We start from the raw sequence: 13,776 nt of genomic DNA on the forward strand, positions 1-13,776 counted from the left end.
TCTGGGAAGAGAGAAATAGTCAGTTCGCCTTTCAGCTCAGCGATCTTTGATGAGTATTTCCAGCATTTTCTATTTTTAGTTAAAACTATGAATACCATGGTAATACTGTGGTTCTCCAACCAACATCACCCTCATTTAATAGAGTAAAAATTTAAAGAATAAAACATCCATGGGACACTTTGACCAGAATTTATCATCTCTGAATTCAGGCAAATCCTTTGAAGAAAACACTATTTTGAAAGGATATGCGTAAATGCAGATTCTGTGATCACCAGCACAAAAATGCATGACAACAAATTTTTATAGAAATAAAATCAATTATTTTACAGCCCAGCGCAATGTACTGATAAATTACCACACAACACATTCAGAGCAAACTCACAACATATAATTTATTGGGTAATGTATCTCACAGGTACTGTTTAATGCCACAGTCTGTAAAGTCCCATAGCACTACCATAGCTCAACTGAATGACATAAATGAACCAGTTTCATCCAATAACACTGGAACCATTTCAACAAAAAAAAGTGAAAGTAGTTTTACAACAATTTTGCTGAAGGACGAGTTTCCAGTGTCTCGTTTTCACTTGGTGTCATCCGACCAGGTAATTTCATAGTCTTTGTATACAGACTTCAGCTTTTCCACAGAAATGGAGTGATCCGCCTTCCCAAAACCCTGAAGACAAATAAAATAGGAAATTATCAATGATATTTACTCTAGCTGTGCATTACAGTCTCCGCAGGATACGTTCAGCCAGGATTTCTGCCCTTGCAATACCATCAATGTTGATAATGGTGGACATTGGGTGAGGACACAGTCTCCTCTACAGTGGGGAGTCAAAAGGCAGACGAGAGACTGCTTTGTGGAACACCTCTGCTCAGGATGCAAACATGAGCCTGACCTTCGAGTTGCTTGCCATTTAATTCACCACCTTGCTCCCACGCTCACATTTCTGTCCTCAGTCTGCTGCCAAGTTTCAGTGAAACCCAACGCAAGGTGAGGAACAGCAGCTCTAGGTCATGAACTCTGATCTCTATTTTGGTTTTTCTTTTATTTGCTGGTCTGTATTTTGTTTTCTTGTGTTTGCTTTTAGACAGTGTTGTTCATTATTCTGCCATTAATACTTAGATTGATGCTTTGTTTCTTTACTACAACCATTGCTACTCCCTTTGCCTCTTGTTCCTTGACATTTTTGTTATTTAATCTCTCCTGCCCTCTACCCTATCCTAGAAATTTCCTTTTGTTCTTCTACCCCTCTCCCTTTCAACAGCATAAATCCCACCACATTTCTATCTCCCTTCAGTTCGGATGAAGAGTCATATTTCAACTCAAAACTTTTAACTCTCCCTCTTGCTTCTCAGTCTTTTGGCTAAGATCAAGCGCTGTCGGATCAAGCCCAAGATGGGGTGAAATGCCTTATCTTGTCAGCTTGGATCTTGTTTGTCTCACTTATGGGGAGCGTGAATTGGATTCAATTGGAATTTGAATTTGGTTTTGGAGCAAGCAAGGAATGGGTTTGCCCAGTCCACTCTGAGCATTGGCTTTGCAATATTAAGAATGGAGTAAAACATTTTTAAAAACTCTTTCCCTCTCCAGGTGCTGCCTGACCTGCTGAGCATTTCCAGTACTTTGTTTTTATTTTGGGTTTCCAGTATCTAAAATATATTGCTTTTATTAAGTACCGTCATTGGTTAACGTACTCCAGGGTCAATCTGCTTTCAGTAGAGCACAGAGAAAAAATATAAATGTCAAAACCTCGGAAACTTGACCCTGGCAGTTAATGATGGTGGAAATATACATTTATGTGGCAGATTTAACTTTAAAAATGTTTCGAGTTGCTTCACAGAGGTGTTTTCAATTCCACAGCTCTAAGATGATCAAAGTCGATCATGCAGCCATTTGTAGCCACACGTACAAAGCTAGTAATCACTTCCAACTGACAGAGTTATTATCTACTGCAGCATTTATGCTGCCGAGGAACCAGATGGCCCATTCATTGCCACAATGAAACCTCCAGTGTGCTAAAACCAAGGAGCGAAGTGGATATGCAACTTTTAAAATTTAGCAGCCTCAGACAACTGAAAATTCAATCCTCCCCGCCCCCGAGAATCTGACTGTGACAAAGGTGAGACCCACTTTTGGTAACGGTTGACATCTATTTTAAATGTAGCCAAATCAATTCTTAGCATGAGGAATACATAATCTTGGTCATGACTTGGGGAAAGGAAAGTGTCAATGCAACAGCGTGCCAATATTTTCATTGTACGGAGAATATGTTCAATGTCAAGTCAACCGATGACAGTTTTGTTTGTGACGGGCAGCTCAAAACCAACACTAGCAGGGGAGAGGAAGGAGTCGGTCTGACTCTCAACTAACAAAAGGATTGGGTGTGGTAGGGGTTTGGTGAAGCAGAATACCAGCAAGCTGGCAGTTGTTCAAGCACCATTTGTGTAAACTATCCAGCCAACCAGCACACACATTCCTAACATAATCACAGAATCATAAAAATCCTACAGTGCCGAAAGAGGCCATTTGGCCCATCGAGTCTGCACCGACCATAATCCCACCCAGGCCCTACCCTATATCCACCCATTAATCCCTCTAACCTACGCATCTCAGGACAGTAAGGGGCAATTTTAGCATGGCCAATCAACTTAACCAGCACATCTCCGGAGCACCCGGAGGAAACCCACGCAGACACGAGGAGAATGTGCAAACTCCACACAGGCAGTGACCCAAGCCGGGAATCGAACCCAGGTCCCTGGAGCTATGAAGCAGCAGTGCTAACCACTGTGCTACCATGCCGCGTAAAGGAAAGGGAATCATCTGGGTGAGTACAAGGTTAAGGACTACATGTCACAAACAATACAGTACCATGAACAGGATGCACTGCTCTTCATGCCTAGCATTTATCTGTCATTGGATAGAATAAGAACGACCAGAGCAAAAGATGGGTCCAGATGTAAAGTTTATTTATTAGTCACAAATAATGCTTACATTAACACTACAATTAAGTTACTGTGAAATTCCCCCAGTCGCCACACTCCAGCGCCTGTTCAGGTCAATGCACCTAACCAGCACGTCTTTCAGACTGTGGGAGGAAACCAGAGCACCCAGAGGAAACCCACACAGACACGGGGAGAGCGTGCAAACTCCACACAGACAGTGACCCAAGCCGGGAATTGAATCGGGGTCCCTGGCACTGTGAGGCAGCAGTGCTAACCACTGTGCTACCGTGCCGTTTGAAGCTTATAAGAAGATCTAGGTGGAGCGAGAGACTAGGTGTGTGCCACCTAGTTTCTCATTCCCCTTCTTTCTTGGCATGGTTTTATCATTGTCTGTCTCCATGTGAAGACTTTTTGGAAGATGCAATCTAAAAATGCAGCAGATGGTAATTATTTCCTAAGAACCTGGAGGAGGGCTGTATTGTGTGGGACAAAAATAATTACAGCTTGAAGGTCCAAATGGCGTGTTTTGAGAAGCATTTTGATTGCAGCAGAGGGCATTGTTGTGCTGCAGCTCTGTTTCTACCTGTGATTCACACAAAAGGTGTCAAGCTGCTTCTGTGAAAGACAACCTTGGCCTCTGAGCCAGGCCCTCCCTTCAGATAAATATGACATCGATCATATCTACCAACAAATTCAACTTGGGAATCCTGTGAATGCAGGGATTGACCTGGGCATTATTCTTCATATATCAGCTGCACTAATAGAATATTAACTGTATGGTTCATATAGGCCTCAGCATGCTCTGAGGGAACCAACAGAAACACGGCTGGGATTAATGATCCTGCTGGCTCCTGCAAAGCCAGTAGATTTGTGTTACTGTATCAAGCTGTCAATCCGTGATGACAGTAAGAAGTCTCACAACACCAGGTTAAAGTCCAACAGGTTTATTTGGTAGCAAATACCATAAGCTTTCGGAGCAGTGCTCCGAAAGCTTATGGTATTTGCTACCAAATAAACCTGTTGGACTTTAACCTGGTGTTGTGAGACTTCTTACTGTGCCTACCCCAGTCCAACGCCGGCATCTCCACATCATCAGTGATGACAGCAGTGAAACTAGTGGCCCTGCTGAATAATGCATTTATACCCTACCAGGTATACCTATGATGTGACACCTTGGAATATGATGCATAGTTCAACTAATCAGCTCCCATATTGGCTTAGTTATCTCAATACATTTCTCCAGCCTGAATACCTACCTACCATTTCCTCCAAAGAGTAAGTTGGCAATGTGCAATAAAGCAGGCAGAAACTGTTCACTCTCCTGCTCTTACTTCCCTGTAAATCGTTCATACTACATGGATTTTTTGAAATGCAACATTATTTCCAAGGCTCAAGTGATTTTGCATCGTGCGTTAGGTTTGCAATAGGTTACTCACCGTGGAAAGACCGAACACTCGAATTTTTTTCTGCTTGCTGTTGTGATCAATCTTTCCACCTCCCAGACACTTGCATTCTAGTTCGAGCTTTTCCATTTCTGGAGACAGCTTTTCAAAGATGTTATCTGCAGCAAGATAAGAGGAAGCTTCATAATCCACCCCAAAGCCATCATTCCATCAAACCTACTTGCTCATTTTGTAGATTTAAATTATCCAACCCAAAATATTCCAGATCCAAGTAATGCAGGAGTGATAATGAGTCATCTAACCCTCTCCACACACCCAAACCACGCTTCTGTAAAATTGTGATGTTTCATCAATACCTTGGGGTGAAAAGGCACTTTCTGCACCAGCACACGCCCAGAAGCACGTTTGACAGAACAGTGCAATGTCAGCTCACGGTTCTTCAGTTATTATTCAGCTGTGCAATTCATGATATCATTCTGAGACGTACGTGTACTGGTAAAATTGAAGTAGAATTATTACTCTCAGTTAATTCTGAAATTGCAACATCGAGGATTTAATTAATTTGTTTAACTCGCTTTTTCCCTTGTGGTTCACAGAACTCCAACCTCCCCCACTCTTCTTTCTGCATTCCAATAATTGTGTTTACTCATCAGCTCTATTCATTCTCTCCTGATGATTCCCAATTCCTTAACACTCCATCTCGCAACACAATGATGATCGCCAAAGCTTGATTCCTTCAATGAGCAGTGAAAGATGCCGTTCCTCCCCTTAACTAAACCAACAAACACATCTAATGTTGAACAAATAACTAAAGATACTGTTTGTACTAAGTATGCAAAATAATTTCCAAAAATGTTATTATTCTCATCTAAAAGTCAGAACAACAAAGTCACCTCCCATACATTGTGCCTCAATATAGTAATCTTGGAAACACTTCTGACACAGTAAAACACTCGGAGCGCTGCTCTTTCATCAGGTAAGTGGGAGTTCTGTTCACAAACAAGGCATATAAAGACACAAACTCAATTTACAAAATAATGGTTGGAATGCGAGTCTTTACAGTAATCAAAGTCTTAAAGGTACAGACAATGTGAGTGGAGAGAGGGTTAAGCACAGGTTAAAGAGATGTGCACTGTCTCCAGCCAGGACAGTTAGAGTGTTTGCAAGCCCAGGCAAGTCGTGGGGGTTACAGATAGTGTGACATGAACCCAAGATCCCGGTTGAGGCCGTCCTCATGTGTACGGAACTTGGCTATCAGTTTCTGCTCAGCGACTCTGTGTTGTTGTGTGTCGTGAAGGCCATCTTGGAGAACGCTTACCTGAAGATCAGAGGCTGAATGCGCGTGACTGCTGAAGTGTTCCCCAACAAGGAGGGAACACTCCTGCTTGATGATTGTCGAGCGGTGTTCGTTCATCCGTTGTCGTAGCGTCTGCATGGTCTCCCCAATGTACCATGCCTCGGGACATCCTTTCCTGCAGCGTATCAGATAGACAGCGTTGGCCGAGTTGCAAGAGTATGTACCGTGTACCTGGTGGATGGTGTTCTCACGTGAGATGATGGCATCTGTGTCGATGATCCGGCATGTCTTGCAGAGGTTGCTGTGGCAGGGTTGTGTGGTGTCATGGTCACTGTTCTCCTGAAGGCTGGGTAGCTTGCTGCGGACAATGATCTGTTTGAGGTTGTGCGGTTGTTTGAAGGCAAGAAGTAGGGGTGTGGGGATGGCCTTGGCGAGGTGTTCGTCTTCATCAATGACATGTTGAAGGCTCCGGAGAAGATATCGTAGCTTCTCTGCTCCGGGGAAGTACTGGACGATGAAAGGTACTCTGTCCGCCGCGTCCCGTATTTGTCTTCTGAGGAGGTTGGTGCGGTTTTTCGCTGTGGCGCGTCAGAACTGTCGATCGATGAGTCGAACGCCACATCCTGTTCTTATGAGGGCATCTTTCAGCATCTGGAGATAGCTGTTGTGATCCTCCTCATCCGAGCAGATCCTGTGTATACGGAGGGCTTGTCCGTAGGGGATGGCTTCTTTAACGAGTTTAGGGTGGAAGCTGGAGAAGTGGAGCATTGTGAGGTTATCCATGGGCTTGCGGTACAGTGAAGTGCTGAGGTGACCGTCCTTGATGGAGATGCGTGTGTCCAAGAATGCAACTGATTCCGGAGAGTAGTTCTTGGTGAGTCTGATGGTGGGATGGAACTTGTTGATATCATCATATAGTTGTTTCAGTGATTGTTCACCACGAGTCTAAAGGAAGAAAATGTCATTGATGTATCTAGTGTATAGCATCGGTTGAAGGTCCTGTGCGGTGAAGAGGTCTTGTTCGAACCTGTGCATGAAAATATTGGCATATTGAGGTGCGAATTTGGTCCCCATGGCTGTTCCGTGTGTCTGGATGAAGAACTGGTTGTTGAAGGTGAAGACATTGTGGTCCAGGATGAAGCGGATGAGATTGGCAATTGTTGGTGTTGAGTACGGAGGCATTTGCAGCAATGCCATCATCGTGGGGGATGCTGGTGTAGAGTGCCGAGACATCTATTGTGACGAGGAGTGCTCCTGGTTCAACTGCTCCATGTGTGCTGAGTTTCTGTAGGAAGTCCGTAGTGCCGCGACAAAAGCTGGGGGTTCTTTGTACAATGGGTTTCAGGATGCCCTCGACGTAGCTGGAGAGGTTCTCGCACAGGGTCCCATTGCCCGATATGATGGGACGGCTGGGAGTGTTGCCTTGTGTATCTTCGGGAGGCAGTAGAGATCTCCAACGCGGGGTCTACATAGGATGAGAGCACGGAGGGTGCTCTGGAGGTCCAGATCAAAGGTCTTGATCAGTCTGTTGAGTTGACGGGTGTGTTCTTCGGTCAGATATGTGGGTAACTGTCTGTAGTGTTCCTCATTCTTCAGTTGTCACTTCTTTGCAGTTCAGTTGTTCACTTCTTTGCAGTAATCCGTTCTGTTCAGTATGACGATGGCCCCTCCTTTGTCTGCTGGTTTGATGACAATGTTGCAGTTGGTCTTGAGAGCGCAGATGGCATTGCGCTGTGCTTGGGTAATGTTCGGGGCTGTCTTGTGAGTGCGGCTGATGAATTTGGTGTTGACGCACCTCCTGATGGCTTGGGCATACATGTCAAGTCGAGGGCAGCGGCCTTCCGGAGGTGTCCAATTCGACTCTTTCCTCTTTGGTTGCTGCACTGCGAATCTCTCTGTCGGCTGTTCCGGTTCATTGGCTGTCTCATTGTGTTCGCTGTTGGCCTCTTGGGGTTTGTGAAAGAACTCCTGCAGCCTCATTCGCCTGATGAATTCCTCTGTGTCTGCTGCGAGACTGATGGGGTCTATTTTGGTGGTGGGGCAAAAATTGAGCCCTCGGCTGAGAACTTCGATTTCATCTGGTTGAAGTGTGTAGTCCGACAAGTTGACAATGGACTTCCCTGTAGTGGTACTGTTTTCTACTGTGGTACCAGGGGAGGCTTGGTTGCTGCTGGTGGTGATGCCGAGTTTCTCAAGTTTCCTGTTCTTGGTGTGCATGTAGATGGCGTAGTTTCTTTGTCTCGTCTGCTTGGCAGAGATTCGCAGCTGGTCTGTGTCCTGAGCGCAAGTTGAGAATGTGGACTCTATCTTGGTTTCCAGAATGCGGCGTTTGCTGTATAGGTAGTTGAGGAGTGTGAGAGAGGTGCGACGGCAAAGTCTCTCAGCGTAGTCTGTGTTATCGGTTGACCTGAGTGGGTTCGTGATCTGTAGTCCTTTCGGTATCTTGTCTGCTTTCTTGCATCTTTGTAGAAACTTGATGTGTGTGTCGATATGCACGATCTTCTTGGAGATCCTCTCCACTTGGAGCAGGCAGTTTGCGGTGTCAATGGTAGCCATGATGTGGAGATGCCGGCGTTGGACTGGGGTAAACACAGTAAGAAGTCTCACAACACCAGGTTAAAGTCCAATAGGTTTATTTGGTAGCACAAGCCACTAGCTTTTGGAGCGCTGCTCCTTTATCAGCTAAGTGGGAGTTCTGTTCACAAACAGGGCATATAAAGACACAAACTCAATTTACAAAATAATGGTTGGAATACGAGTCTTTACAGGTAATCAAGTCTTAAAGGTACAGACAATGTGAGTGGAGAGATGTACTCAAGGCCGACAACTGCCAATCTCCAGATGCAATTTTACAACGCATCCGCTTCATCCTGGATCACAATGTCTTCACCTTCAACAACCAGTTCTTCATCCAGACATACGGAACAGCCATGGGGACCAAATTCGCATCTCAATATGCCAACATCTTCTTGCACAGGTTCGAACAAGACCTCTTCACCGTACAGGCCCTTCAACCGATGCTATACTCTAGATACATCGATGACATTTTCTTCCTTTGGACTCATGGTGAACAATCACTGAAACAACTATATGATGACATCAACAAGTTCCATCCCCCCATCAGACTCACCATGGACTACTCGGTTGCATTCTTGGACACACGCATCTCCATCAAGGACAGTCACCTCAGCACTTCACTGTACCGCAAGCCTACGGATAACCTCACGATGCTTCACTTCTCCAGCTTCCACCCTAAACACGTTAAAGAAGCCATCCCCTACGGACAAGCCCTCTGTATACCACAGGATCTGCTCAGATGAGGAGGATCGCAACAGAAACCTCCAGACACTGAAAGATGCCCTCATAAGAACAGGATATGGCGTTCGACTCATCGATTGACAGTTCCGACATGCCACAGCGAAAATCGCACCGACCTCCTCAGAAGACAAACACAGGACACGGCGGACAGAGTACCTTTCATCGTCCAGTACTTCCCCGGAGCGGAGAAGCTACGACATCTTCTCCGGAGCCTGCAACATGTCATTGATAAAGACGAACATCTTGCCAAGGCCATCCCCACACCCCCACTTCTTGCCTTCAAACAATTGCACAACCTCAAACAGACCATTGTCCGCAGCAAACTACCCAGCCTTCAGAACAGTGACCACGACATCATATAACCTTGCCACAAAAACCTTTGCAAGACGTGCCAGATCATCAATACGGATGCCATTATCTCACATGAGAACACCATCCACTCTTAAATCGGCCTCGCAGGTGGAGGATGCGGTCAAGAAGGCGTATGGCGTACTGGCCTTCATTAATCGAGGGATTGAGTTTAGGAGTCGGGAGATAATGCTGCAGCTTTATAGGACCCTGGTTAGACCCCACTTGGAGTACTGCGCGCAGTTCTGGTCACCTCATTACAGGAAAGATGTTGAAGCCATTGAAAGGGTGCAGAGGAGATTTACAAGGATGTTGCCTGGATTGGGGGGCATGCCTTATGAGGATAGGTTGAGGGAGCTTGGTCTCTTCTCCCTGGAGAGACGAAGGATGAGAGGTGACCTGATAGAGGTTTACAAGATGTTGAGGGGTCTGGATAGGGTGGACTCTCAGAGGCTATTTCCAAGGGCTGAAATGGTTGCTACGAGGGGACACAGGTTTAAGGTGCTGGGGGGTAGGTACAGGGGGGATGTCAGGGGTAAGTTTTTCACTCAGAGGGTGGTGGGTGAGTGGAATCGGCTGACGTCGGTGGTGGTGGAGGCAAACTCGTTGGGGTCTTTTAAGAGACTTCTGGATGAGTACATGGGATTTAATGGGATTGAGGGCTATAGATAGGCCTAGAGGTGGGGATGTGATCGGCGCAACTTGTGGGCCGAAGGGCCTGTTTGTGCTGTGGCTTTCTATACATGGTACATACACTTGCAACTCGGCCAACGTTGTCTACCTGATACGCTGCAGGAAAGGATGTCCCGAGGCATGGTACATTGGGGAGACCATGCAGACAGTATGACAACGGATGAATGACCACTGCTCGACAATCACCAGGCAAGAGTGTTCTCTTCCTGTTGGGGAACACTTCAGCGGTCACAGGCATTCAGCCTCTGATCTCCGCGTAAGCGTTCTCCAAGGCGGCCTTCACGACACACGACAACGCAGAGTCACTGAGCAGAGACTGATAGCCAAGTTCCGCACACATGAGGATGGCCTCAACCGGGATCTTGGGTTCATGTCACATTATCTGTAACCCCCCACGACTTGCCTGGGCTTGCAAAATCTCACTAACTGTCCTGGCTGGAGACAATACACATCTCTTTAACCTGTGCTTAACCCTCTCTCCACTCACATGGTCTGTACCTTTAAGACTTGATTACCTGTAAAGATTCGCATTCCAACCATCATTTTGTAAATTGAGTTTGTGAATTTATATGCCCTGTTTGTGAACAGAACTCCCATTTACCTGATGAAGGGGCAGCGCTCCAAAAGCTGTGGCTTGTGCTACCAAATAAACCTGTTGGACTTTAACCTGGTGGTGTGCGACCTCTTACTGTGTTTACCCCAGTCCAACGCCGGCATCTCCACATCACAGTAAAACACTACCATGGAGTCACTGAATAAACTCCATCTCCCTACAGTCTTCCTGACTACAGACCAAGAGCTGAACACCATGTGTTCACTTGTAACCAGGGCCCAACTTTTCCTGGCTCCCAACATATGTAAAATATATTGACCTTCACCCTTGCGCCTAATGGGAATCATTCAGCAGTAAAGAATGGAGGATGGTACTCAAGGGACAACAAGTTTCTGTGTGAGACTGTATCTCTGTGTCCTTCCAGAACCTTAGCAGTAATATAAGGGTGCCTACAAGGAGAAATAGGTGGAACATGATATTAAGCAGAGGCACTGAGGAAACAGATTTGATACATGCGATCCAAATGCCAAAAATAGGTTTGAGGTTGATGTCTGACAAGTACAGAATGAGAAAACCCTGACCATACCATTCTGATGAGTATCACCTCCAAACAGTTGCCTGCATTAATGACCAGAGCTTAGTATTTACTCCTGACAATTTATTCTTAGTGGGAGAATGCTTAATGGGTGCAAAAGAGGAATTCTGTCTGCTGTCAATCATTTAAAATGAACTGGTTTACAGCTCTATTAAAACAGCAGACGCAGGAATGGCATTCAAATCCAGCTGCATGTTCATCTGCTAATATCATCAGCAGAACCTTCTAGACTTTTACTTCTACCGATACACCAATTCCTTAATTACTCCACGCCATATTCTCTCAGTAATTCAGCATTCACTTTGCCACTTAAAAAAAAAACATTCAGGCAAGAGAAAAAAACCCATAATTTTAAGGGCCAAAGAAACAGTATTTTATTTGATAACTTTTAAATATTTTAAAACTTACAAATAGCTGTTGAGTTATTTGCGTGTACATGGATGTGTGGAGTTCAATCTTTTTCACTTTCACAATGGCCTGAACATCAAAATGTGGCTCCCCATTTGCACGTACAAAAAACATTCATTTATTTTGTTTCCCTCTTCAGAGCTCACCCATTCATGGATAGGTCATTCAATTTGACAGAGAAAAACTTTGAAACTGGGAAATACCAGAGCAGCAGAAATAGCTTAACTACTTGAAGGGAATTTTCAATGGCAAACTCAAACAGGTTCTCAAGCAAGGTTAACGTTTAAGGAGGGTCATATGAACTCAAAACGTTAACTGTGTTTCTTGCTCCACAGATGCTGCCAGATTTGCTGAGTCGATCCAGCATTTTCTGTTTCTATTTCAGATTTCCAGCATCTGCAGTATTACAACTTTCAAGTTCTCAGGCAAGTCTTCTTCCATAGGTTGAGCATGATGGGCCTATACTCACTGGAGCTTTTAAAAGATAATTTTATTGATACATATAAGGTTCTGAGGGGGTTTGTTAGGATAGATGTTGAGAGAACGTTTCCCTTTGTGGGAAAATCTAGAACTTGGGGGCCCAGTGAAAAAAATAAGAGGTATCCCATTTAAGATGGAAATTAGAAGGATTTGTTTTTCTCTATAAGGGTGTTTGGAATTCTATTCCCCAGTAAGCTATGGAGGCAGGGTCATTGAATATATGTAAGCTGAGTTAGACAGTTTTTTGACAAGGTGTCGAGAGTTATGGGGGCAGGCAGGAAAGTCGAGTTAAGGCACAGTCAGATCTTTTTGGATGATGAAGCAGACTTGAGGGGCCAAATGGCCTATTCCTGCTCCTATTTCTTATACATTGCTTAGATTACAAGAGAAGCAGCAGGTTACCAGGAGCAGGCCTGCCAAAAAACTACCTTCTTTCTTCCTACTGGTGAAAGAACTGCGACCTCCTTTACTCACCATCCAACCTTACCTAACTCTCTAATGATTCCTCCTCACAACATTGAGATTGTATTCTTTGTGAACTCAACCTTCATTCTTCTTACTGTACAAAGAACAATAATAGGGTATTAAAAATGTTGATGCTTAATTTTGTTCCAAGACACAACTCGTCCAAAACTCTTGCAAGTGCAATCAACAGCTGCCACTTCTTGCCATGGTGGCCTCGCCCTTAGTTTTTTCGTCATCTTATCTTGCAACTGTTCCAATTCCACAGTTGATAAAGCTCTTGTTACTTTTTTCTTCATATCCAACATTTCGCTCCCAGCAGCAGCTCCCTATCCTCTATTTCTGCAGACAGCCTTCCTAAAGGGTATCGCTTCAACACCCGGATCGATTCAAATACCTCAGTCATGGTACCGAAGTATATTGGTTGGGCTAGACAACTCTTCCCTCACTTGTAGTCAATATTACAAATGAATTCCACCAAGGCATCTCATTTGTTGCAAACTCGTATTGGGAAATTACAGGTTTGTTCCCCGTTACTCTTATCAGTGGGAAAAACTGAGGGATTTCCCATTCTGGGCTGTCAGTAGGAAGGATTCCCTAATGAAGGTGTGAATAACCACATCAGACCTGTAGCCTCTTTTTTATTATCTTTTCCCATTCGACTTAAATTTTCTCAACCATAATAACATCCTGTAATTACCACTTTGGGGCCTTCTTTGAGTCTTGTGAAAACACCTGAGTGTACATTTATAAATAGGGTATTTAATGTTTTGCCCTGAACACAGATGGTTTGGGTTTAGCAGCCAGTTTGAAACTCTTAACCCTGGACATGGATGCTGTGTAATTCTGTATCTGGTGACCAGGCACAGTGAGTCCTCCCTGAACCTTGCACAATGTTTAAAAACCTTTCACAACTAAGTTACTTGTGCTGCTTAAGGGGGGGGGGGGGGGTGAGGGGAGACACAGAGCCGGCCCAGGCCTGGACTCCCCCAGCCCGGCCACTCACTGTGAAACTCGGCCGCCTTGCTGCCCCTCACGATGTCCTTGTGCTCCGAGCCGCTCTTCTTGCTCACCCTCACCAGGATATATTTGAAAACACCGTCCGAGTCGATCTCCACATCAGGCACACCCGCCAGTCCCGCCATGGCCCTGCGCTGCGCGGCTGCGACTGCCCGGGACAGCGGCCTGACGGAGAGGCGGAGGAGGGCCAGGGTGGGGGAGGAGGGCCAGGGTGGGGAAGGGAGGTCACTGGGGGGTCTCTGAGGGGGAG

At 45.3% G+C, this 13,776-nt stretch overlaps 1 protein-coding gene across 1 annotated transcript; it reads right to left on the reverse strand.

Annotated features, from left to right (window-relative positions):
* Nucleotides 1-372: 372 nt before the first annotated feature.
* Nucleotides 373-13,770, reverse strand: LOC144497275 (14 kDa phosphohistidine phosphatase). The gene is made up of 3 exons (XM_078218295.1): nucleotides 13,513-13,770; nucleotides 4,386-4,510; nucleotides 373-676 (listed from the first exon to the last, which is right to left on the reverse strand). Exons 1-3 carry the CDS (start codon nucleotides 13,649-13,651, stop codon nucleotides 584-586), a joined length of 357 nt encoding a protein of 118 aa, XP_078074421.1. The 5' UTR covers nucleotides 13,652-13,770; the 3' UTR covers nucleotides 373-583.
* Between the last annotated feature and the right edge of the window lie 6 nt (nucleotides 13,771-13,776).

The sequence above is a fragment of the Mustelus asterias genome, chromosome 8 (genome assembly GCF_964213995.1).
Source record: "Mustelus asterias chromosome 8, sMusAst1.hap1.1, whole genome shotgun sequence".
In the NCBI taxonomy this organism is placed as follows: domain Eukaryota; kingdom Metazoa; phylum Chordata; class Chondrichthyes; order Carcharhiniformes; family Triakidae; genus Mustelus; species Mustelus asterias.

What these genes read in the sequence shown, in the direction of transcription:
- LOC144497275 (XM_078218295.1), bottom strand. Translation starts at nt 13,651, where the DNA reads ATGGCGGGACTGGCGGGTGTGCCTGATGTGGAGATCGACTCGGACGGT. An exon ending in CAAGGCGGCCGAGTTTCACA is followed by an intron (nt 4,511 to 13,512) that starts GTGAGTGGCCGG and finishes ATCTTGCTGCAG; the next exon opens with ATAACATCTTTGAAAAGCTG. An exon ending in GAGTGTTCGGTCTTTCCACG is followed by an intron (nt 677 to 4,385) that starts GTGAGTAACCTA and finishes ATTTGTCTTCAG; the next exon opens with GGTTTTGGGAAGGCGGATCA.